The sequence below is a fragment of the Juglans regia genome, chromosome 7 (genome assembly GCF_001411555.2).
Source record: "Juglans regia cultivar Chandler chromosome 7, Walnut 2.0, whole genome shotgun sequence".
In the NCBI taxonomy this organism is placed as follows: domain Eukaryota; kingdom Viridiplantae; phylum Streptophyta; class Magnoliopsida; order Fagales; family Juglandaceae; genus Juglans; species Juglans regia.
Genome location: NC_049907.1, coordinates 26,259,181 through 26,285,741, shown reverse-complemented (window position 1 = coordinate 26,285,741; position 26,561 = coordinate 26,259,181). Strand labels below are relative to the sequence as shown.

Here is a 26,561-nt window from a genome sequence, read left to right as displayed (position 1 = left end):
ATGTATTCATATTTTTCATGTTCATGTATCCATTTGATTCGTATTATCATTCCCTAAGTTTATTTACTTATTTAATATTATATATCCTCCACACATATAAAAATGTATCTTAAGGAGCATTTATAGTAGACTTACATCAAGGAAATTGAGAGAAATAATATTTAATTCATGAATAACTAATTTAAGATATTGTAGTTTTTCAATTCTCTTACTATTTTTCTTTAGTTTTACAACACGTTATTAGCACGAGACTCTAGCCAATTGTCGTATTACTTGATATTGAAAGCTATATGTGAGATTGCTCTGATCACTGTAAGTCATTCCACAAGTTTATAATATCATTTTATAATTATCATTGTATGTTTATATTTTCGAATGATGCTATAACATATATTTTATTCAATACTCTTTGAAGTAAAATATTATATTGTCAATGTAATTCATATGACTTCATAAAGTTTTTAATTATTGCATATTCTAAATCTGATAATATTTACTTATTCAATTTTTAATATATTTGTTATAGATACTGTGAATCTTACAAAATTAGAATTTGTTGCTCTCGATGTTTCTGACAATAATTACTTATCTTGAATTTTGGATGCTGAAATCCATCTTTATGCAATGAATTTTGAAAATACTATCCAATAAAAGAATGAAATGTCCTTAAACGATCATGCTAAAACAATGATTTTTTTTCGTCATTATTCACATGAAAAATTGAAAACTGAGTAATTCACAATAAAAAATCTATTAATTTTATGGAATAGTCTAAGGGAGAGATACAAGCACCAGAAAACTGTTATCCTTCCAAATGCTCGCTATGATTGGATGTCCTGAAATTGCAAGATTTTAAAACAATGTCTGAGTAGAACTCTGCACTTTTCAAAATAATCTCACAGTTGAAATTATGTGGTGATAAAGTCATTGATGAATATATGTTAGAAAAAACATATACCACATTTCATGCCTCGAATGTGTTCCTGCAGCAACAATATCAAGAGCGCAAATTCATAAAATATTATGAACTGATATCTTTTATATTAGTGGCTTAACAGAACAATGAACTTTTAATGAAAAATCATTAATCTCTTCCAATTGGTTTTACTTTATTCCTTGAAGTAAATGAAATTTCATTTCATAATCATAAAGGAAATTGTGGACATGGTCATAGACGTGGTCTGGTAAGAAAAACTATAAAAATCAAGAAGACCGTACTCAAAATTACTCAAAGAAAAACTTAGTATACCACCAGAAGTGGAACAACATTGAAACAAAAAATGATGAAAATAAAGGCACATAGAATAAGCCTGCGAAAAACTTTGAGGATAAATGTTTTAGATATTATATGAATGAACATTAGTTACGTATCTGTCGTACACCAAAACATTTGGTAGACCTATATCAGGTAATTATTAAAGAGAAGGAAAATGTGGTCGAAATAAATATTGATGATCACAAGAATTCAGTAGATTCAACTTATATCCTAAATGGAATGGATCTCACTCATCTGGATGCTTCTAATTTCTTTGTGAATCCCAATGAAAATACAAATTTTTTTATCAGTGATATTTTTTATACAATAATTAATTTTCTTTTATTTTCTTATAATCACATTATATTTCAGTTATTATATTCGAATACATTGTAATTTTCATTTAAATTAATCAAGTTTTATATTTGTTTTGCTTTTATTAGGTAAGAATATATTTTATTGATGAATTGATCAATTTGAAGAAAATTGATGGAGATGTATGTCTAGTAGACAGTTGTACCACACATACAATTCTTAAACATAATAAATATTTTCAATGTTTAACATTAAATAGAGCTAATGACAATATCATATCCGGTTTTTCAAACCTAATTGAAGGCTCTAGAAGAACAAATATAATGTTATCAGAATGAACAAAATTTTGTATTGACGATACTTTATATTCTTTAAAATCTAGAAGAAATTTACTAAGTTTTAGAAATATTCGTTGTAATGATTATCATGTTGAAACCATCAATGAATGCACTAATGAATATCTTTATATTACTTCTATGATTTCTGGCCAAAAACTCATATTATAAAAACTAACAGCTTTCTCTTCAGGCTTATATTATACAATTGTGAGTACAATTGAATTAAATATTGTAATGTTATGGAAGTGCTCTGATTAAAATTTTTTTATACTTAGGCATGATTGTTTTGGACATCCGGGATCAATTATGATGCGACGAATAATTGATAACTCACATGGACATCCTCTAGAGAATTTGAAGATTCTTTTACCAAATGATTATCCACGTGCATCATATTTTTAGAGAAAACTTGTTATCCTCTTCTGAGGTAGTAATTGAATTTACATGATTTTTAGAAAGAATTCATGGGGACATATGTGGGCCAATACATTCGTCATGTGAATTATTTAGATATTTTATGGTTTTAACAGATGCATCAACTAGATGGTCACATGTTTGTCTATTATCTACTCATAATGTTGCATTTGCTAGATTTATTGCACAAATTATTAGATTACGAGCTAAATTTCCTTATTATACAATGAAGTCTATCAGAATGGATAATGCAGCATAATTTAGATCTAAAGCCTTTGATGATTATTGCATATAAATATAAATTCATGTTGAACATTCAGTTGTCCATGTACATACTCAGAACAGTTTGGCCAAATCGTTCATTAAACGATTTCAATTAATTGCTAAACATTTACTTATGAGAACAAAACTACTTATTTCTGCTTGGGGACATGCAATTTTACATATTGCATCATTAGTTCAAATTAGACCAATTGCCCATAATAAATACTCCTTATTGCAACTTACTTTTGGTCAATCACCAAATATTTTTCATCTTTGTATTTCTTATTGTGCTGTCTATGTTCTAATTGTACATTCTAAACGCACTAAGATGAGTCCTCAACGAATAATAACATATAATTCATCGACATATCTCATATTGATTCTCATACAAATTAATGTGAACTTGAAGTTCAGAGGATTATTCATTTACAAAGTATTGTAAATCAATTATCGGATACATTTACTGATAGTAAAAAAATAATAAAATTTCATATTCCAGTTGCTAATATCCTTGCGCAAATTGAAGTCTCTGTAGGATAATCAAGAAATCAAGCAGAAAATGAATCTAAGACATGCCTGAAACGTGGAAGACCTATTGGTGCAAAGGATAAGATTTTTTGAAATATAAAAGCAAAATAAATTGATATTCTTGAATAAACCATACCCACAAAACAAATAAAAAAATCAATTGATTCATCCAAATTTTCAACACCAAATTCTTTTGAAAAGGAATATCTTAAAGAGGGATCTCTTGAAGATGAACATGTATATGAAAATAACGATATCTCAATAAATTATGTAAGTATATGAGAATTGTGGGATAAAAATAAAAGTATTGTCAACAATATATTTTCATTTAAAATTGCAATTGACATTATCAAAAGTAATAATGAAATTGAACCACAAACCATTGCAAAATGTCGACGTAGAAATGACTGGCCAAAATAGAAAAATGCTATTAATGCATGATTGAATTCACTTGCAAAACGTGAAGTATTTGGACCTGTAATCCAAAACACCTGAAGGTGTTATACATGTTGGATATAAGTATGTATTTGTATGAAAATATAATGAGAAAAATGAAATCATGAGATAGAAAGCAAGACTAGTTGCACAAGGTTTATTGCAGGAACCTAGTATTGATTTTCAAAAAACATATTTTCATGTAATTGATTCAATTACATTCAGATTTTCTATTAGTTTGGTGGTAATAAAAAGTTTGGATATGCATTTAATGGATGTGATTACCACATATTTATATGGATTACTAGATAATGATATATACATGAAAATCCTTTAAGGATATAAACTGCCTGAATAATATAATTCAAAATTCAGAAGTATTTATTCTATCAAGCTACAAAAATTGTTATATGGTTTAAAATAATCCGGACACATGTGGTACAATCGTCTAAGCGATATCTATTGAAAAAATGATTTGAGAATAATCCAATTTGTCCATGTGTTTTTTATTAAGAAGTCAGAGTCTGGATTCACAATTATTGAAGTATATGTGGATGATTTAAATTTTGTTGGGATTCCAGAAGAGTTCGTGAAAACTACAACTTATTTGGAAAATGAATTTGAAATTAAAGATTTTGGAAAAACCAGATTTGTTTTTTATTTACAAATTGAACATTTTTAAAATAGAATTTTAGTTCATCAGTCTACATATACAGAAACAGTTCTTAAACTTTTTTATATGAATAAAGCTTGTTCTTTGAGTATTCCAATATTTGTTCGATCACTTGATGTTGAGAATGACCATTTTCATCATTGAGGGGAAGATGAAGAAATTCTTGGTCATGAAGTACCATATTTTAGTGCAATTGGTGTTTTAATATATCTTACAAATTCTACAAGACCTGATATTACATTTTCAATCAACTTACTAATAAAATAAAATTCTGCACAAACTCGAGGACATTGAAATGGAGTTAAACATGTTTTACGTTATCTTCATGATACGATCGACATGAGATTATTTTATCCAAAAGAATCAAGCACACAATTAATTGGATATGTAGATGCAAATTATCTATCTGATTCGCATAAAGAGTGTTCTCAAATAGGATACCTATTTATATATGGAGGTACAATTATTTTATGGAAGTCTATCAAACAAACAATAGTAGCTACTTATTCTAATCACTCATAAAATATTGCAATACATGGAGTAAGCCATGAATGCATTTGGATAAGATCAATAATTTAACATATTTAATAAAAGTGTGGTTTACTCACAATCAAAGGCGGCTCAACAATATTATATAAAAATAATGCGGCATGTATTATGCAAAATAAGAAGTGGCTACATCAAAGATGATAGGACCAAACATATTTCACCAAAATTCATTTATACACACGAGTTTCAAAAAGTGGTGACATTGATGTCAATAAAATACAGTCAAGTGATAATTTGACAGATTTATTCACTAAAACTTACCAACTGTAACATTCAAAAAGTTGGTACACAACATTGAAATGTGATGGCTTAAGGATCTTTCATCATGAACAATTGAAAATTTGCATAGCTACGAAGGGAAGTCAATTATCACTTGGATTGTACTTTTCATTTCCTTCGCTAAAGTTTTTATCATATGGTTTTCTTTTACAAGGTTTTAATGAGACAATCCTAAAGCATTCAATGACACATTACAATGTTGTATTATTTTTTCCTTTGTCACAAGTTTTTTCCACTGAATTTTATTTGATAAAGTTTTAACGAGACATATTATCTGAGTATGTTCATCTAAGGAGAAATGTTGTAAATATATGTAATGTATTTAATGAATGACTATTAGAATTCTCTTATATTCATATATCTTTATTTTTCATGTTTATATATCCATTTTATTCATGTACTATCATTTTCTAAATTTATATATTTATTTAATATCATATATCCTCCATTTCTATAAAATGTATCTTAAAGAGCATACTCATACCAAGAAAATTGAAATAATTAATATTTAATTTTTAAAAAATTAATTCTAGATGTAGTGATATTTTCTCGTTACTTTTCTTTAGATTTATAACAAAAATTTCGATGGATTGTGCCAGCAAGGTAGCTACAAGGCAGCTACAAAGTAGATTCGTTAAAATGCGGCCGTGTAATTTTCCATGCCATCGATTGCTGTGAGCTCTCTCTCTCTCTCTCCCTTTGTAGCACACACGGCGGGAAACCGATATTTTGGCGAAAACCCTCCCTCCAATTCCCAAAACCCGATCCTCTCATCCTCCTCTTTTAAATCCCTAATCCAATCTCCTTTCCCAAAATTTTGAAACCCCACTCACTTCCACTCTGAGAAGACGTGAGAAAGTTTCGCTTCCTATCCTCCATTGCCATAACTTTCCGTTCGAGACCGAGTGCGAGAGAGAGCAAAGGTAAGGCCCACTGCTTTTGCTTCTTCTCTCTCCTCGGTCGCGAAAATTCATGGCATTCGCTCTCAAGCACCAAGATGACGACACCACCGTCGACGTCCACAGCGCCGTCGGCACTCCCGTTCGGTATCTCCCACTTGACCACGTCTACTCCGCCACCTCCCCCTGCTGCGTCAGCGTCAGCGTCAGCGCCAGCGGCTCCTCCAACGTCATGTCCAAGAAAGTGAAAGCCCGTAAGCTCATCGTCAACGATTACGACCACGATCCCGATCCCGATCGCAAACCCTCCTCCCCTTCCATCTATAGACGACCTCCTCTCGTCCACGTTTACTCTCGCCGCCCCAAAACATTCCGCCATTCATCGTTCTACGATTCTGTTATCACCCGCGAAGAGGCAACTTCTGAGTTTGATGGGAAGTTAGGGGGGAGATTGTTGAACAACAAGAAGAAGAAACGGAGATTTGGGAGTAGTGAACTGGTGAAGTTGGGTGTAGACTCCAGCGTTTTACGCAGCCTTGATGGGCCGCGATTGAGGGATTCCCGAAATCGTAATATTACTAATAGTAATAATTCTAGTACTAACTCCCGAAAAAGGAAGCGAGTTTTTTCGGAGAATTGTGAGAACGTTTTGTCCGAGTCACCTTCCACCAAGAGATGGGTCAGGTGTGTGCTTTCACTTCAGTTCTGGAGGCATGAACTAATCATGCTTCAGCTAGGTTTAGCTTCTATTTTCTGAGGTTTTTTTTTTTAAATTTTAAATTTTTTTTATTTTTATTGAAAGTTGTGAGAATCTGAATTACTAGGTGACAATTTGAATTGTGCCTCCATCAGGTTGAGTTTCGATAGTGTTCATCCAAAAACATTTATTGGACTACAATGCAAGGCAAGAACTTTGTAAGCTCTTTTTTTTTTTTTTTTGACGTGGTCTTATTGGGTTTATATGTAATATGACAATTCTTATGGAATGAGAGCAAGTTTGTTGAGTACAGGTTTATTGGCCACTGGATGCTGATTGGTATTCTGGTCGAGTTGTGGATTACAATCCAGAGGCTAATCGACATCAAGTATGCGCCACCAAAAAAAAAAAAACACATTTTTTGTTTCACATTGAGTTATTGAAAGCTTCTGATTATTTGGATTTGAATCTTCGTGGCTTGACATTCATTTGTGCCACTCCAGGTAGAATATGAGGATGGTGATAAAGAAGATCTGATTCTTTCAAATGAGAAAATTAAATTTTTTATCTCTCATGAAGAGATGCAACATTTGAACTTCAGTTGTAGTGTTAATAGTATGGATGGTGATGCCTATGATTACAACGAGATGGTTGTGTTGGCTGCAAGTTTGGATGACTGCCAAGATCTTGAGCCTGGGGATATTATATGGGCCAAGCTTACTGGTTTGTGCTTAATCTTTGTTTTTTGTTTGTTGGCTACTTTTAATCTATTTTTGTCAAGAATAGAAAAACAGAAAAGAAAAGCTTGAAGAGTTTGTTGAAAGAGAAGTGTTATTCATCACCCTTTAATGTGGCATTAGATGATTTGAAAACTATTTATCATTCATTGCGTATCATGAAGTCATTTGATACCACATAAGAGGATGGTGAGAGGATAGTAAATGGAATTTCTCTCATTGAAATAGGCATTGGAAGGCACTTTTATTTCATGAACCATTGAAAATGGGAAAAAAAAAATCCTCTCCTGTTATTTATTTTGATCGGTAAAAATAAATCCTTTGCTGTTATTAAGTTTTGACTATCGGCTTTTGATGCCTCCCTATGTGTTAACTAGATCTTATGCTAATAAATTTAGTTTTCTATGAGTTTCTGCGTCTTCTTGACAAACATTTAAGTTTTTCATCACAACATTTTTCATCATAAGTGCTTATACTATCGTTTAGATCATAAGCCCATATCTATCTTGTGTACTTGGGCTATGCCTGTTCTTATTAATACAATTGTTTTCTTATAAAAAAAAGAAAGATCATAAGCCCATATGACGATTGGATTTTTATAAATGGAGCCTCTTGGAATTATTATAAAGGGCAATAACTTTTCCCTCCTAAGCAATGTAAGATCCCATTTACGACCTTTCTGTACTCAACCTGGGGTATTTCTTTTTTGATTGGCACTGGTTGTCCGAGACTCAAGCCGGGTATTATAAATTTAGTTATTTTTTTGATAGGTAAGAAAATTTTATTAAGAAAAGTAAATAGGCATAGCCCAAGTACACACCAACTATACAAATGCAGAAATCTAGGTTACAAGTCAGGAACTAGAAAGAGAAACAAGGAAGTTGTGGACACTAGTTCCATTGAAAACAATAGCTAAAGCCCAATAAGTATAGTAGGCTATAAATTGGTAATTGCTTCCTCATTTAGTACAGTAAAAGTTCTTCCTAGTAGATCCTTGTCTTATGTTATTATGGGTTTTAGGATTTTGATGACTGCCATGTGAGCACTATACTTTAGTCTTAAGTGATAAATATTTTTTGATTAGTAGTCTTAAGTGATAAAATTATGTCAGAAGTTGTTTGTTGGAGATTTTTTTCTCTTGAGATTTACTGTATCTCTTTGATCGCATCAATGTTTCACAACTCCCAATAATTTAGCATCTACCTATAATGCTTCGTGATAGAGATAAGTTATTTTTTGTGGCAATTATGAGAGATAGCTTCATGTCATATACTGAGTTTATGTGAAGTGCAAAGTGCATTGTTTAGCTGTTACTCAAAGTTACTGATACGACTGAACAATATTTTTTTTATTACAAATTGTACCATGCACAATGAATATGCTTTTTTCCCTCTTAACCTTTTATAGAAAAATACGTCTTTTTCTGTATTAAGACATGCTTTCATATGATCCCTTTGCTTGCGACTTATTTTATTCTATTTTTTAAAGTCTTGTATGGCTTTTGGTACAGTTAGTGTTTAATCTAGAAGTTAACTTGCAGTTTTTGATATGTTATTTAATTTTTACTCCTATTGTTTTACTTTCATTCATCTTTGAGTTTAATTTTACACCAACTTCTTCTTTCAATTGTTTTAGTGCAGGTCATGCTATGTGGCCGGCAATTGTTGTGGATGAATCACTCATTGGTGATCATAAAGGGTTAAGCAAAATTTTGGGAGGACAGTCAATTCCAGTGCAGTTTTTTGGTACACATGATTTTGCAAGGTTTGTGATTTTTTAAATTAGAAAGAAATTCTATGTTTTTTTACGCGCACTGGCTTATTGAATGCATATATTGTACCTATTTTTTTTAAGCTGACATTGCAGATATTTTCTTGTTTTTATCTAGAATTAAAGTGAAACAGGTTATCTCATTTCTCAAGGGACTCCTTTCTTCTTTCCACCTGAAGTGCAAGAAACCTCGTTTCATTCGCAGCTTGGAAGAAGCGAAAACGTAAGATTATATACGAGAGTTCGTTTTCAGTAGAGGTGACATGATACCATTTTGCAGTGAATGCTTATTTTTCATGCAAGCCTTCATCACTCCTTACTCATTGTTGATGAGCCGTTGTCAGGGTTCAGTTTTAAATATTTTGTTTGAAAGTACATCCTCAAAACCATGCTTATTTGATCACAATATTTTTTCAACATGGGATGCCTTAATGTCAAATAGGTTCTCTTGGATTATTCCATGGGTCATCTTGTAATCTTGTTTTAGCATCCTGGTTAATTATGTCATATGTGATTGCAATCTCAGTAATTGTGCAATTTGTTCATAGACCTGGTAAGCAAGTTTCCATGAGCTAACTTGTTTCCCATACATGGCTGTACTTACTGTCTTGTTTGTAACTTGTAATAAGTCATAATGACTATTAAAATATTTTTGGGCTTTAGCATATTAATAAGCTACATAATGTTTTTGATAAGTATATTAATAAGCTAAATATATTGGATACATTTAGTTATTAGTCACTTCATCTAGCTTTAAAGGTATTCTGATTGCGTTAAATGCTCCTTGATTTTGACCATTTGACCTTTGCCTTTCATTCTTAAAATAATTGGTTTGATGTCAAGTCCTTGTTGAGAAAATTTAGTTTCTACCATGCCTGTCAGTTTAATCAATAGAGTTCGGTAGGCTCTGTTTCTTGCACACTTGAGATTTCAGTTAATGCAATCCTGTGGATTTTTTCAGGTATTTGAGTGAACAAAAGCTTCCAAGAAGAATGCTACAGCTGCGAAATGGAATTACCACTGATAATGTAAGTGCAAGTGAAGATGATGGAGGGAGTACAGATACTGGTGAAGATTTCCTAGAAGATGTAGAGATTGATGGAGCATCAGAGAGCCTTGGTACTTCTTCCTATGTAATTGGGGATTTGCGAATTATGAGCCTTGGTAATTCTCTATGGTTTGACGCTGCTCCTTATAAGATAAGACATTTTATAAAGTTGCTTGTCTCATGTGTTTTGTCCAATTTTTCACATCACATTTGGGGCTGGGGTTATCATTGAGAACTTAGTTTTTGGGGTTGAACTGAGGACATGGCACTGCCTTTTTTTCTTCTTTCTTTGGCATCTTGAGATGAGAAATATAATACTCGTCTTTTTGTTTCTCTATATATTACCCCATTGGGATCTGATAGTTTTACTATTAATTGCCAAACTGCATTTAAAGGAGAATATTTAAATTACTTGGTTGATGGGGTTTGGAGATAGCCATTCTGCTGATGACCATTTGAAATATTCTTGCAGGTAAGATTGTCAAGGACTCGGAATACTTCCAAGATGAGAAATCCGTTTGGCCTGAAGGATATACTGCTGTGAGAAAGTTTACTTCAATGAACGGTGGAGCATCTTTACAGATCCTCTCTATATATCTTTTTTGCTTATCACCTTGCTAATTCCATAAATCATGCTTAGCATTTCTTTGATCATCTTCATCTTTATGCCAGTGTCATAACATCTTTGCTTTTGGTTCTGAGGTTTTCAGATCCCAGTGCATGTGCCTTTTATAAGATGGAAGTGTTGAGAGATGCTGAATCAAAGCTTCGACCTCTATTTAGAGTGACATTAGATAATGGAGAGCAGGTTAGTGTGTAGTGTGATGAGAATGAACCCATGTTTTTTAATTCATGGCCTCTCTGAACTCTTTTATTGCATGGCATTGTTTATGCTTGTATCTTTGGTTTTTAACTTTTCTTCACCAGTTTATCCTATCTTGTATCACTAGTTTCCTCACCATGCATCTATGACTGTAGACGGTGCTACTGCATCACTAAATTAAGTATTTCGGAAGTTTTGTTTTGATAAGTAAGTATTTCAGAAGTTTAGGATTTTCTTTCTAATCTAGAACTAAAATTCAACCATGTGTGTCTGTGTACATTCTTACAAGTACCTATAAAAAAACTCACATGTTTAGTAAGGCAGTTGCCTTGACATATGTTCTTGATTTGGGTGCAGTTGTAGGAAATGATTTCATTATTAAAATAGGTAGAAAGTGACTGACTCAATGAGGTGTTCAATAAATCCATGCCAATGTGCTTCCATTTCTGTTTCAATGGACATTTGCAGGAACCCCTTTCACAAATAATAGCAGATTGTGTTTCTTTGTATTGGGCCAAAGCGTAAACTATGTTTCTGTTACGTTTTTCAATATCCTTTTTTACATATGGTTATACTTGAATTACTCCATAGTTCATGTATACCCACAGAGACCGGAGACGCCCATGTTCATGGTTTTTTATTTCTTTTTTTGTGACAAGTCATTTTTTATTTTCTATTCCCTTTACAGTTCAAAGGATCCACTCCATCTGAATGCTGGAATAAAATATACCAAAAAATAAAAAAAATACAAACAAGTAGCTCTGATTGTTCAAGTGCTGAAGCTGGAGGAGAGAGAATCTATAAGTCTGGTTCTTACATGTTTGGTTTCTCCAATCCTGAAGTTTTGAAGCTTATACAGGTACAGCATCAAATAACACTGCCCTTGAATTCTCATATTTTGCACTTATCTCCATTTCCCCCTTCTGAGATAGACTTTTGCTATGTCATGTCTAGTTAATGAGTTAACTCCAGAATTGACACTGTATTTTGGTTTACATATATTTAAGCATAATTGTTTTTTTTTCCTTCAAAATTATAAATTTGAAATTAAAGAGTTCTGTAAACTGTGAATTTTCTGTCACTTTAGAGGTTGTTTTCCCTTGAAATTTGGAATAACCATCAGACTTCTGCAACTACCAAGGCAAAAGTTGTCTGATTGTGGTGAGTCATGTGAAAATTTGCATAAGTTTGTTATCTGACTCGCATCTATGGATTGAGAATGGTCTCCCTATTGTGAAGACATTCATGACTTCTGCCTGTAGCTCCTTGATTAAGTTTAGGGTTCATGTTTAAGGTTTTATTGGAAATCTTGCAGAAATTTCTTTTGGGTATAGTTCTGCTGACGCTTTGCATGATTTTGCTACAAGGAATGATAATAGTTAATAGTCATTTTCTTCGACTGAAGTTTTGCATGAACTTCTACAGCAGGGGTAGTTATAGTTGACATTTATTTTCTAAATGGATAAATCTTGTTTGTTGCTTTGTTAATAGTTCTCTAGTAATCATAAGCAGGCAAATGCAGCTCTGTTTACTTTTAGTACCATCTTGAAATTTTTGAGATGCACTGAGACTATCTCATTGATAAATATTCACAAATTTCTTCTCTTCCTATACCATATACTCTAGTATATAGCCTAAATCAGTGTTCATGGTATTGGCAGGGGTCATCTAAATTTAGACTTTCTTCAAAATTCTCTGTCTGCAAGTTGGCCTCTAGAAGATATCAAGACCCGCCTGTTGGGTACAGACCTGTTCGTGTTGACTGGAAAGACCTTGACAAGTGCAGTGTTTGTCACATGGATGAGGTGAAGCACAATTTTCTTGTGCATGATGTTTCATTGACTCTTTTGTGCTGTATGCAGCATGGTTTATCTGATTGATATTCTTTTGTTTATAGGAGTACGAAAACAATCTGTTCCTGCAATGTGATAAATGCAGAATGATGGTAACGGCTGCTTCATATATTTCTCTGATGCATGGGATGTTTGGATCATCTGAGTACAGAACTTGGTCTTAAAACTATGGACACTATTTACATCATCGAATGTTATGCCAATTAAATGAGGAATTTTCTGTTTGAATTGCCTACAATATTGTGTGTTGTAATATCTATCAAAAGATCATATTTACAGTCCAAAAAATTGCTCAGTCTGTGCTTTTGTCTCCAAAAATATTTCCTCTAATTGAACCCCTAGGGGTTGGTTCAAGCGGTAAAGGCCTTGTGCTTGGGGGTATGCTCCCCCCAAGTCTAAGGTTCAAATTCCCTTGTGTGCAAACAATCTCTAGGGGCCATCAAACTAGGGGATTTTCCCCTTTAATTACTCGAGGTGCATTTGCGGGGAACTCCTTGCCAAGGGCATGTGCACTCTCGCGGTTAGTCAAGATGTTGTTCCTGGACACCCGGTGCCAATCCCTCTACTTGATTAGTTTATTCATTTCTGGTTGACTTCGATTGCAAAAGTGCTACTGCCCATGTAATTCATATCTGCCTTTTCTGTTTGCTTAGGTCCATGCTAGATGCTATGGAGAATTAGAACCTGTCAATGGAGTGCTATGGTTATGTAACTTATGTCGACCCGGGGCTCCAAACCCTCCACCTCGTTGCTGCCTTTGTCCTGTTATAGGTACTAGCATATAATTAAAACTTCCTTTATGTAAAGGTATGGATCGTGTAACATTGAATGTGAGAAATGATTTACCTTTAGGGGGCGCAATGAAGCCAACAACTGATGGGCGCTGGGCTCATCTAGCGTGTGCTATATGGATACCTGGTTTGTGAATACATGGTTCACATTTATGGTTATTCTGATATTTTACTTCATTAGTTTCTAACTCACTATTTATACTGCAGAAACTTGCTTATCGGACATAAAAAGAATGGAGCCTATTGATGGGCTAAGTAGAATCAATAAGGTATCTCTTGTCATTTTTCATATATTTTCATATTCCCATGACCTGCATTTCTTTATTTACTTTTTTAAATTAAAAAAAAGACCTTAACAATATTTTTTTGTGGGGATTAAGTAAATTGCATTGTGAACTCTTTAAGTTTGTGCTATGAACCTTAAGAATTCTAACTGTCTAAACATTCAGCAAAGTGTTTTTCCTTTCCTACTAGTCTTTACTTGTTTATTCATTTCTTGGTGTGTTTAAACAGGATCGCTGGAAGCTGTTATGCAGCATCTGCGGTGTATCTTATGGAGCTTGCATTCAAGTAATTTCATGATTCTTATCATAATGATGGTTAATTTCAACGGTCATGGTTAACTTTTTTTTTTTTTTCCACATTTAGTGGCTTGTGTCATCATAACTCCTATACTCTAAATAGGTAAACTTTTCTTGCTTATCTCATGACACATTTGGCTTGTGTCATGGTTATGGTTGTCTGTGTTTGGGCCTCATGCGAATTTCTTGTTGTAATGATACTATGTGAAGGCACTTCCTTTCCTGACATCTTTGCATGATGGCCCAAAGAACTTTAAACTGTTAGCATTCCCAAATAAGATCTCTCTATTTACTCTTACTCATTTATAATTTTTTTTTAGGGTGTGTTTGGATGTTGAAGTGAGTTGAGATGACAAAATATTGTTAGAATATTATTTTTTAATATTATTATTATTTTGGGATTTGAAAAAGTTGAATTGTTTATTATATTTTGTATTGGGATTTGAAAAAGTTGTAATGATGAGTTGAGATGAGTTTGGGATCCAAACTCACCCTTAATCTATTTACTTTTGAGACTGCACACATTTTGTACATATATGTTGTAAACATGCAACTGAAGTAGTAAAAGAAACTGTCATGTGCAAAATTTCACTGTGCATGGAGATTGCTGGAGGTTAATGTAGAGGCCAAATCCCTACTCATTTAGGATGAAGGTAATATGAAAGAAACCATGCCCAAGCAGTATCTTCCAGATTGGCAGATCCAACTCTTCACACCTTTCTCAGCCTAGAATTTCCATTTCAACAACTTGAGACAAACCATGAACCCTTCTATGTTATTTGGTGGAGATAGTTGCTGCTCTTTGAATTAGTGGAGAAGTTAATTTTGGATGTCTAAAATATAGTAAGGAATAGTTCCAACTCATGTAGGATGGAGGTAGTATGAAAGAAACCATGCCTGAGCAGTATCTTCCTAATCCAACTCTTCATGTCTTTCTCTGCCTAGAACTTCAATCTCAACAACTCTTGGGACAACCATGAAACCTTCCATGTTATTTGGTGGAGATAGTTGTTGCTATTTGAATTATTCAAGGAATTATTCTATACAGATTGTCTTTCACTAAACGACAGTGAACTTTCTTGGTGTATTGGGGGAGATTTTAACGTCACTCGCTTTCCAAACAAATGAGTAGGAGGTCCTAGCTCTAACTGAGCAATGATGGATTTTTTTGAATTTATTTGTGAGCAAGAACTTCTGGACATTCCTCTAGTGGGTGGCACATTCACATGGTCCAGTAATAGGGAACATTCCTATGAAAGAACATATGGAAGACTAAGGCCCCCCTAAAAGCTTCTTTTTTTCTATGGACAACTTTGTTAGGAAAGATTCTCACCTTAGATAATCTAAGGAAATGCCGATTCATTGTATTTGAGTGCTGTTACATGTGTAAGAAAAGTGGTGAGCCTGTGGATCACCTATTATTGCATTGTGATGTAGCCATGAGCTTATGGAACGATATCTTTGCGAGAGTGGGACTCTTTTAGGTCAGTTGGCAAGGCATTCGGGGTAACTCTCAAATTGCAGCTATGTGAAAGTTGATACTGACTTGCCTATGGTGGTGCATAGGGGTGGAGAGGAACGGTTGGAGTTTCAAGGATCATGAATGGACAATGGATGAGCTTAAAACATTTTTTCTTCGCATTTTATTCTATTGGTTGATTGTAATAGACTTTGATGGCATGAACATACATGATTTTCTTGTATCTTTAGATAGTCATGCATAGGTGTGGCAACAAGATTGGGAAGTTGTTAGTTTTGAGGAATTTTTTTAGTCTCTTGTATTCCATGACAACATCGAGCACTCTAGGTGTTGACTCATTGTGGTGGGTACCCACAAGTAAAGGCACATTCTCGGTTCGTTCTTTTTATAAGCCTTTCACACAGTTGCAGAACATTCAGTTTCCATGGCAAAAAATTTGGCGGAACAAAGCACCTCCTAAAGCAGCATTTTTTGCTTGGACAACATCTTAGGGTAAGATTTTGACGATGGATAATTTGCAGAAGCGCGGGTTGATTATAATAGATTGGTGCTGCATGTGTAAGAAAACTGGCAAGACAATGGATCATCTCTTACTGCATTGTGAGCTTGCTAGGGTGCTATGCGATGAAGTTTTTTTGCAAACTATAATTAGCTTGGGTTATACCTGCCTTAGTGATAGGGCCAGCTGGACAGCGCTGGGAGGTATTCCACAAATCAAAATTGTGTAGAATATGGTTCCTATCTGTATTCTGTGGTGTTTGTGGTAGGAGCGAAATGATCGGACATTCAAAGACAAGGAGTGCACAATAGAGGAACTTAGATCTCTTTTTATTAGAACTCTATTTCGATGGGCATTAGCTGTAGATTTTAATGGCCATGATGTTCATGACCTTGTATCCTCTGTTTCTTTCTAGATAGATGCTATCTCTTGTATATCATCTTGTGTATTTGGGCTATATCTATTATTATTAACAAAATCGTTTACTTATAAAAAAGAAAAAAGTGTGGCTCTTGTATATGTCCCATGTACTTGGCTTCTTCTATTTTCAATAAAATTCTTATTTACTGATCAAAAAAAAAATAATTACCTTTTTTTAGGTTTAAAAAAATTTATTAATATCAATAGGTGTAGCCAAGTACACTGGAGAAGTTTATTACTCAATAGACTGTTTTGTTCTTTAATTAGGAAACTGCCAAATGAACTTGATAATTGTGTCTGCTACAGACATTTTTATTGCCAATCTGCTCTGATTTAACAATTGTTTACAGAAAAGAAAAGTTAGCCCACTTTAGAAAGTATCCTTTTGTAGTGTCCAAAAGTTATCTGGAAAGAAAATGATATTTCCTGAAAAATGAAGTAGGGCATGAAATAAGTAGGACTAACCAATTATGAAATAACTTTTCGGTTAATGGTTTTTTCCATGGTACTTAAAGCATGGAACATGCCAAAATAATAAAATACAAATGTAATCTGGATTAACCGACCTAAATACAGTATATATATATATATATATAAATGTTTGGTTTGCATAGAGATCTCACAAAAGTGGACTGAAAAATTGATGTGGCTTAATGCGAGACTTCATATCTACTTTTGTAAGATCTTTGTGTAGATCTACCACTTCTTTTATATATATTTATGTTTGTACATAAGTTTTACATTTGTGGTCTCTCTTCCTTATTTCTAGTTATGAATTCTTTCTAAATGGAAATTCTTTGCAGTGTTCAAACAATACTTGTTATGTAGCGTATCATCCACTTTGTGCACGTGCTGCTGGTTTGTGTGTCGAGGTAGATTTTCCTCTCCATATTATGTCTTCAGTGATGTTTCTCATACAGTTCATCCATATATATTAATCTAATTTCTTTTATGATTGTCCAGCTTGAAGATGAGGACAGACTATATCTGCTAGCTGTAGATGATGATGAAGAAGATCAGTGCATCCGATTGCTATCGTTTTGCAAGAAGCATAGGCAACCCTCTAATGAGCGTTCGGCTGGTGATGAACGTATTGGGCAAGTTGCTCGTCAGTGTTCAGACTATACCCCACCATCTAATCCTTCTGGCTGTGCTCGCACTGGTATGTTATTAGACATTCAGTATTACAGTGTTTGTCTTTGTAGTACTGTTGCTATATGAATTTGCAAATTGTTATCTCACTTCTCTTTCTCTCCACCTCTCTATCACACACATGCAATATTGCGGTTATATTGCTCCTGTGCCAATTCTTTCTCCATGAACTGTTGGCCTGGTTTTTTTTCTGACAATTGCCTTGCTGTTAAATGGATGTTAGGTTGTTCTCTCCACCATTCAGCCATCAAAAGTTGATGGAATCATGTCTTTTAAGGGTCATAAAAAAAGGGCACGTGTTATAATTAGCACTTCCATTCTTTTTCCTACAGTAGCTCCCACTGCTACTTCTATTTCTCACCAAGTCATTGCCATTTAACTTTTGCATTTTCCATGAAATTCTGTTACATTGCTGCCTATACCCAGTTGATTGGTTTTTATTTATGTTAATCTTTCCTGCCCATCATTTGGCAGAACCTTACAATTACTTTGGTAGAAGGGGGCGGAAAGAGCCAGAAGCCCTTGCCGCTGCCTCCTTGAAGCGCTTGTTTGTACAGAACCAACCTTACTTAGTCAACGGTTATGGCCAGCACACATTTTCAGGAAACTTGTTGTCTTCCAATGGACTCATCGGCTTCATGTTCTCTTCTACCCTACAGAGGCTGAAAAGCTCTCAGCTTAATGCTCCTAACAACATACTCTCAATGGCTGAAAAATATAGATACATGAGGGAGACATTCCGAAAGAGACTAGCATTTGGTAAGAATTGGTTTTACTTTTAGCAAGCCTTTGCTGGAATCAATGTTTTCTATTTCTGTGTTCTTGCCGTCTTTGGTTTTGCACGGAACTTGCTTATCATGTGCTTGATATATTCCATATATCCATTATATATAATTTATAGTCTTTGTTTATTTTCACCAGTATCTTCTCTTCCATCCAATGACTCAATATTGCCAATATGAATCACCAAAAAATATATTGTTTTCTTTTCGGTTGGAGCAAGTTTTATATTGCTGACCTTGATCATTTGCTCAAAACTATTGTAGATTTTGGGCTTTTGGTAATGTCATCATATTCTTTCCTAAACTACCACTCTTTCAAGCTGTTAGGCTCACTCTCTAAAGCTTGTAATTATTTAATTTGTTCCTTCAAAATGCTGGGTAAATTCACTAATTATAAGAAATTAACACATTATTTGTTTTCATGTGCTTAAGAATACAGTTGCGAGCTTTTTGGAGTGGAATTTTTGTAATAAGAATTGGGTGTATTCTAGCCCGAGTTTCGTATTTGTTACCAGGCATACACCTGGGAATTTCTCTTTTTTCTTGGAAAATATACAGTAAATGATGCTTTCTACCATCATGTTATTTCATTGATACCATTTTATTAACACGATGTGAAGGAAACACTTTTCTTTTCTTAACATATAGTTCTCTGCATCCGTTCCATTCTTGAATTTGATGGGTGCTGCTTTGTCATAGTTGTGAGGCCTGGGTCAACCAATCTTGCTCCAATACCATGTAAAAATATTGGAAGATTGGTGTTGCATTATTTAATATCTTCAGTTATGGAAATATTATTTTTTGGGGCATTATACTTGACCTCCCAAACTATTGGCCTTTTACAGTGACGTGTAAACCACAGAAATGTCGAGTTGCACCATTTACCAGATTTTGGCACTAAAATAGGGGGAGGTTGAGCATTGATGTAATGATTTTTACCTGCATTTATACTTAATCTTTTAAACACTGGCATTTGACCTTTTGTATTATGTTATCATGTGCTTTGCAACAAACTATTTTGTATTTTTATTATTACTAGGGATATATATGGGTCCAGCACTAAACAATGACCACACCTACACATTTTATGATTTTATGTATGTCTAATTCTGGATTCTGTGGTGCACTTTATTTTAACAATAGGGAAATCAGGAATCCATGGGTTTGGTATCTTCGCAAAGCATCCACATAGAGCAGGAGACATGGTAAGTAATCTGCTTATCATTATTTTAGGATCCTTTATAAAAGCATCATGCATTAAAATGAAGGATAAATTGTACTTTATGTAGGTGATTGAATACACAGGCGAACTTGTTAGACCTCCTATAGCTGACCGGAGAGAGCGCTTTATATACAATTCATTGGTGGTAATTGTTATTTTTTTTTCTAATAATTTATGTGCTTATCTGTACAAGCATTATATGATTCATTGAGTATTAAGTTCATCTCTGGTTAATCTTCTTAATTCACCTTTTAAGGTTACATTCGTGGTGCATTTTCCCATTGATAGAAACCTATACAGTGAAGTCCTTGTATAGTTGATGATCTTCTTGCTATACAGTAAATTCCTTGTATAGTTGATTTTTTGGAGATTTTAAAAGCTGTGTATTTTTGAAGTTTGGATTTAATAAAAGGAGAATGGCTTATTATTTGTGTGGATGGAGTGGAAATGAGAGTATAAAGGATTGTGGCTCCTGTTTTCTTTGTTTGGATCTATTCTCTTGTGTAAAGGACAGGATTTGCGGATTCGGGGGTTTCTCCCTAGGGTCGAGTTTGAAGGGCCAGCCTAATGAGGTTCCATGTCATAAAAAAAAAGTTTGGAGTTTTGAAGGAGTTCAACTTGTGTATCTCAAATATTTTTTTCCCAAGAACTTTGTATGATTTGATGTCTTCCTTGGGCAGTTTTTATTATACTTTAGCATCTTTGAACAACATAAATCACTTGCTTCTGGTTAGTTTTGGGCTTTTGGCACTCTGTTGCCTGATAGTCTTGTTTCTGTTTGCACTTGAGATTTGTTTTTGTCTATTCATAGAAGTGGGAAAACTATTCTATTTGTTTCTTGCTTTGGTGACTGCTGCATGTGCCAGTGAAATAACAAAAGGCTGCTCCAAAAAATGTTGATTACCTTTCCTCATGCAGGGTGCTGGGACTTATATGTTTCGGATTGATGATGAGCGAGTCATTGATGCCACAAGGGCTGGAAGTATTGCTCATCTGATTAACCACTCTTGTGAAGTGCGTATCATCTGCTTTTTCTTTGCTTATGCAGTTTGTGAGTTTTGTGAAGTATTTTTTATTTGGAGTAGCCTTTAAATGTATGATAATCCTATTTAATGATTTACATTGTACCAATCACATTAATTGAATGAGATGCTACATTGTTGTGACTGCTTGTGCAAAAATGCTGAAATTTGGGACCGTTCTGGATCTCTTCTCCTAGGATCCTGCTTGGGCAGGTGTGACAATGGGTAGTGGCCTACTGTTCTCTCTTATTATAAAATCTTGAGGGAGCATATTCCTGGCGAGGATAATTTTGCACCCATGATAACATAACTTCAGCTATGGGACTTTTGTCTAGCCATTCACATAATCATACTTGAATGCTAAGTTTTTAGTGGAAGCAATGATGCCAAAGTTGAGATTATTGTGTTTTTTTTTTTTTTTCATTTGTTTGCTTGTTTGTTTTTCTTTTTCTTTTTGATTTGGGTTGTTGATTGCTAACCTTTTTAAATTTTTCTTGTGTGCAGCCAAATTGCTATTCAAGAGTTATAAGTGTCAATGGTGATGAGCATATAATTATATTTGCCAAGAGAGACATCAAAAGATGGGAGGAACTCACATATGATTATAGGTTTTCTTCAAGTCTAAATGTATGCAGTTGTCTTTCACATTTTATAGGTGCTGAATTTCTATCTCTATGTCACAGATTTTTTTCAATTGATGAACAACTAGCATGTTATTGTGGCTTCCCAAGATGCCGGGGTGTAGTTAATGACATCGAATCGGAAGAGCGAGCAGCAAAGCTATATGCACCTCGCAGTGAATTAATAGATTGGAGAGGAGAGTAAAAAAGGTAAGCAAACTATACATAAGATCTTTTTTGTCCTTGTGTCTTTTTGCTCGTAAAACTTACCAAGAAGCAGCTTGATTCAAGTTGGGTATTCAAGAAATGAAATGAGAAGTTGAGATCTTGTACATTATGACATGCTGTTTCACAATAGGAGTAATTTTTTATGCAGCATCTAGATTGTTAAGTGATTACAACAAAATTTGGGAGGGTGTGGCTTCTGAAGAATAATTTCATTGCTCAGTGTATAATGAAAGACTAAAATCCCCTAGCCTCTAGTCAGATAAAAAAAAAGGTACGTTCTATTTATAATGACAAGATGTGCCGATGAAATGCATTGATAAAATCCAAGGACTTTGCTGTCCATTTTTTGTTTAATTGTAAAATTTTGTTTGGTTAAAATGCCTGGAAGAGAGCATGTTTGGTGAAGTGGTGAAATACTGAAAATCTTATGTTTCAAATGTAAAGCTGTATCGGCATAGCTGCACACAATATGGGATGAAATTAAAATTTGCTCTCATTGCTCCTTTGTTTTAAAGAACTCTAATGACCCTTGAGTAATTTTGGTGTGAGTCTTATGTGAGAAAAGAGTGCATCTTTAGTCTGGTCTTGGTGCAAAACAGTGATTTACACCCATTAATAGGAGGCTACCACGTCAGCCTCCCCCTCTTTTCAAATGGACCTGCTGCATTCGATCGTTACCTAAAACACGGAATGTAACGAAACAGAACAGTATAGAGGATAAAAACAATCTGAGCTGTGAGGCTAACTTCTCTATGTCACCTGGGGAAGGTGGAAGTAGAAAAAATGGGGGAAATGAAATGATAGACATGGTGGAGGTGGTAAATGGAGTAAAACCTGGTATTGGTGCTGGTGTAAGGCTGAAATGGGTTTAGGAGAAGTTGAGGTAGCTGGAATGGGTTTGGGACAAGTGGAGGTGAATATGATGAGAACTCTAGTGTCAGAGAGTGCTAAAAGTTCTTGAAAAAAACAAAGATTGGAGAAAAAATTTAGAGATGAACGGGGGAAGGTGGGGGAAATAACCAACCATTAACTGTGGTGAGCAGCTCAACCTTAATTAAAATTAACTTCAACTTCTAAAAGAACTAGGTACAAAGCTTAATTGAGGAAGGCAATGCCCTGTGTTCTACTTTTAAGTTGATTGTACATAAGCTGCTCTGGAACCACCTGATGTTTCTTCACATTGAAATACTTCAAAGCTAACTTAACTAAAGATGCAACCATGTAAATTAGCAAGAGAAGCTAACTGAACTTAAAGATGCAACCATGTATGTTTTGCCACTTGATGTATTTTCACATTGAATACTTCAAAGTGAACTTAACTAAAGATGCAACTATATAAATTAGCAAGTGAAGCTAACTGAACCTAAAGATGCAACCACGTACCTTTTCTTACATGGGTGAATTCAAATTTTATTAATAATAACACTAGGCATAGCCCAATTGCACGGGTCATATAAAAGAGACACCTAGTTGGAACTAGAAACTGATACAAGGAGTTCATGGAGGCTCAGTCCATTAAAATCTATGGCGATCAACCAAAGGAACAAAGTTGTATTGAAGAATGTTTTGAGTTCATTGAAAGTCTGTTCACAATCTTTGAAGTTTCTATTGTTTCTTTTCCTCCAAATACACTAAAGTAAGCAAATGGAGGCCATCTTCCTTATGGATGCAATTTGTGAGATGCAATCATGTAAATTAGAAAGTGAAGTTGCAACATGTGTGAAGCAACAGTCAAATAGCTTGTTATAGTTGGTTGCACTTCTGATTATGTTCCCTTGTGACTGGCCAGTGCCTCAAGGAATCCATGGCTAGGCTGTCCAAATATTCGATCAACTCTTTTTTGCTTGCAGTGGCTATAACATCACGTTTGATAATTGCTCATTTGAGTTTCAGTTGAATCAGTTTTGCATCACTTATTTTTATATTTGTGTGGTAATCAATTTCTTTAGTGGTTTAAATGCATATTAGTACCTACACAATTCGTGTGCATTTTTGCTCATTACCCTGTGGGTTTATATTGATTCAACCCATGTACTTCACTTTGAGTCTGGTTATCAAGTATCATGGTTGTTTGTATTTCTTGAAGCACTAGAGAATGATTTGCCATATTTAAATTTTATTTAATTGGTTGATTACTTGATTGTCATGTTGCATAATGACGAGTCTGTTGATCAGATGCTGATTTAAAAAAAAAAAAAAAATTGAATAAATAAATCCTACTGAACAAAATGTGAAGTCAAAATTATGTCCACTGGATGAACTTTGAAATACGAGTTTTGTTTTCCAAGTAATAGTATATTTTAAATCATATTTGAATTTTAAGTGCGCCAATAGTTATTAATTATGTGACTTGTCCTGAAACATCAATATTTTTCCAGAAGTGCAGCTCAACATATTGGTTCTGGTCCTTTATCATGTCAATTTAGGGTTGGCTCAAGTGGTAAAAGCCTTGAGCTTTTGGGTATGCTCCCTTAAAGTCTAAGGTTCAAATTTTTTTGAGTGCAAACAATCTTTAGGGGTCATCGGATTGAGGACTTTTCTCTTGAATTACTCGAGGTGCACTTGTGGGGGAAACTCCTTACCAATGGCTTGTGTACCCTCGGAATTAGTCGGAACGTTGTTCCTGAACACTCGAGGCCAATAAAAAAAAATTTAGGGTTGGCTACCACTTTGCATTGTGGTTCTTCTAACATGTTTTTGTCTTGTTGACCTTGATCTCATGACTAACTCTTCATGTTCTCTTTGTACTGATCATTTTTTCCATTTTCCTTTTGCAGAAGTTTCTCACTGTAAAGATATGTTTATCTGAGATGCTTCTGAAGATATATCTTTTCTCCAACAACCTACTCATCGGCTCTTATTTTTTATTGAGGCAGATAGCGGTGTAGAGTTCTGATTTTTCTTCTCTCATCTATTTGTTACACAACCAAAGAGCTTTTTTCGCAAAAGCTTTTTAATCTGAGCAAACCAACTTGAGAATGGTATCAGGAAAAAAAAAAATTATTCTTAACAAAAAATTATTCGAGCATGAGAAAGGGTGTATTAGTTTAATTTTACTTCTACCATTTCCCCCTTGTATTTTTTTTTCCCTTCACTTTGCCATCGGTTAGGCAAACCAATTTTCATGCAATGGAGCCAACCTTTTGTCAAAAAGAAAAGGAAAAAAAAAGGCAATTTGAAAGTCAAAGTGCTTTATTAATGATTCCATATTTTATTTGTTTTGGAGGTTTGTAACCCAGTCAAATTGCATATCGAATAACATCCGATGAATTTCTATGGTATTTGCATCAACCAATTAAGATTTCGATGGAATTAGCAATCCGAATCTCGCCCTTGCATGAGACACTTGTTAGGCCAATATTGTGTGGATTTTTTAATTAAATTTGTTAGGGGTCGCATTCAATATGAGTTATTTTGAACTTATCCAAGAAAAAGGTAGTTGTCTGCATATGAAAAATCTTGTTACTAGTGCATCAAAATTCACTGGTGTTCTTATATTATAAAGCCTGAAAGGCTGAAATGAGAGAGAGAGATATATATATATATATATATATATATATACATACACGTGAATTTCATGGGTATTACAATTTTTGCTGTTTGTAGAGCTTTTTAGTTGACATTGGATGCGTAATGGCTATTTATATCACTCACTTCATGTGCACATATTTACTCTTACTCTTAGCCCTAAAGGCTCTTAATAGATCCTAATGTTGTATCTGTAAAGGACATGTTCCACCACCGATTGTAACCGTTTACCTGCAAATTGTTAAGTAGGTGGCGCGATGTGCTTGAGACATCTCTGATGTCTCAGTCAGTAATAAACGATTGGTGATAATTTAAGAATATTTAATAATCTGTCTAGAGAAGTACATGTTGCCTCTATATATAGGCGTGAAGAGTATTAGATCAGTTCTATTAATTGACCAATTTCATCTAAGACTTGGCCATAATAAGATTTATTCCTAATATCACGAAAATATTGGATCATCACTCTATTTGTATTCCCAACGTAAGGGTCTCTCCACCCTAATAAACATGGTTGCTAGACTCCAAGCACGATTCATAACTCTCTTTACGAAGAATGGGCTTTGGGTCTCTAGTTCGGATTGAATCAATATTGTCCATTCTAGCTATTCTGCTAATTCCTCTCGTGTATATGAGTGGAGAATTTATTTTTCTTTTCCATATATAACCTAATCCTACTCAAAGAAAAGGATTTGAGACTTATGGGCTACCACACTAGCCCATTAATTACCTCATTCGTCTTTTCCACTCCCCAAGGAGCGGGAGATTTGAAACTCGAAGAATGTGCATATGTTACTCTCGAATTGTTGTCACATTCTCCCCCTGTCACGTCATTTAGTCAGGCTATGATGGTGCACACTCCTTACTTTTCCTCGTTTTCTCGCATTTTCTCATTCTTTTGTCTTCCCTCCAATCTCTTTCTTATTCACGTTATTGAGTTCCCCAGCTTCAACTCCCCCACTTCCTACTTCTTTGCTCGCAACCTTCATTCCTTTCCCCTTCTTCCTTGTTCATTTGCCATGATGATGGCCCAACGAAATGTATCATAGACCCTGAAGGCTATGGAATGCCACCCCCAAGGATTTGGTGAATTTGCAAAACTCCTATGGGATTCTAGACTCGATACTCCTCGAGATTCCTAGCTGCAGTTGTGTCAATGAAGAAGGGTTTGCCGAAAAGGTTGCTCTACCTATCTATGCCCTCACACATGGTCTACGATTTCTCTTCTGTCGCCCAATACGTGACATTCTTGATCTTCTGAAGTTGGCCCCTGCGCAGCTTCACTCTCACGCATGGCGAGTTCTTATTTGTTCTTGTATTGTGTTTCATTTAGGCTATGTTTGGGTACCAAACATTCCT

The 26,561-nt window shown here is 34.4% G+C and overlaps 1 protein-coding gene across 4 annotated transcripts; it reads left to right on the top strand.

The window, feature by feature from the left end:
* Window positions 1-5,707: 5,707 nt before the first annotated feature.
* On the top strand, window positions 5,708-24,851 carry LOC108987338 (histone-lysine N-methyltransferase ATX2-like). 4 transcript variants are annotated; one of them, XR_001995521.2, is made up of 26 exons: window positions 5,708-6,633; window positions 6,802-6,853; window positions 6,960-7,034; window positions 7,150-7,369; window positions 9,024-9,147; window positions 9,272-9,376; window positions 10,115-10,317; window positions 10,674-10,766; window positions 10,912-11,009; window positions 11,713-11,883; window positions 12,686-12,829; window positions 12,922-12,969; window positions 13,531-13,648; window positions 13,730-13,795; window positions 13,876-13,937; window positions 14,182-14,238; window positions 17,452-17,520; window positions 17,612-17,810; window positions 18,275-18,559; window positions 19,726-19,787; window positions 19,872-19,949; window positions 20,723-20,818; window positions 21,331-21,434; window positions 21,510-21,656; window positions 21,823-21,945; window positions 24,452-24,702. XR_001995521.2 is itself a non-coding variant. In XM_018960236.2 (25 exons), exons 1-24 carry the CDS (start codon window positions 6,023-6,025, stop codon window positions 21,649-21,651), a joined length of 3,282 nt encoding a protein of 1,093 aa, XP_018815781.1. In that variant the 5' UTR covers window positions 5,708-6,022; the 3' UTR covers window positions 21,652-21,656; window positions 24,452-24,851. The 4 variants fall into 4 exon arrangements, 3 of the variants coding, with proteins under 3 accessions (XP_018815781.1, XP_018815782.1, XP_018815783.1); XM_018960236.2 differs by lacking the exon at window positions 21,823-21,945 and having other exon boundaries at window positions 24,452-24,851; XM_018960237.2 differs by lacking the exons at window positions 5,708-6,633; window positions 21,823-21,945 and having other exon boundaries at window positions 6,822-6,864; window positions 24,452-24,851.
* The last annotated feature ends 1,710 nt before the right edge of the window (window positions 24,852-26,561 follow it).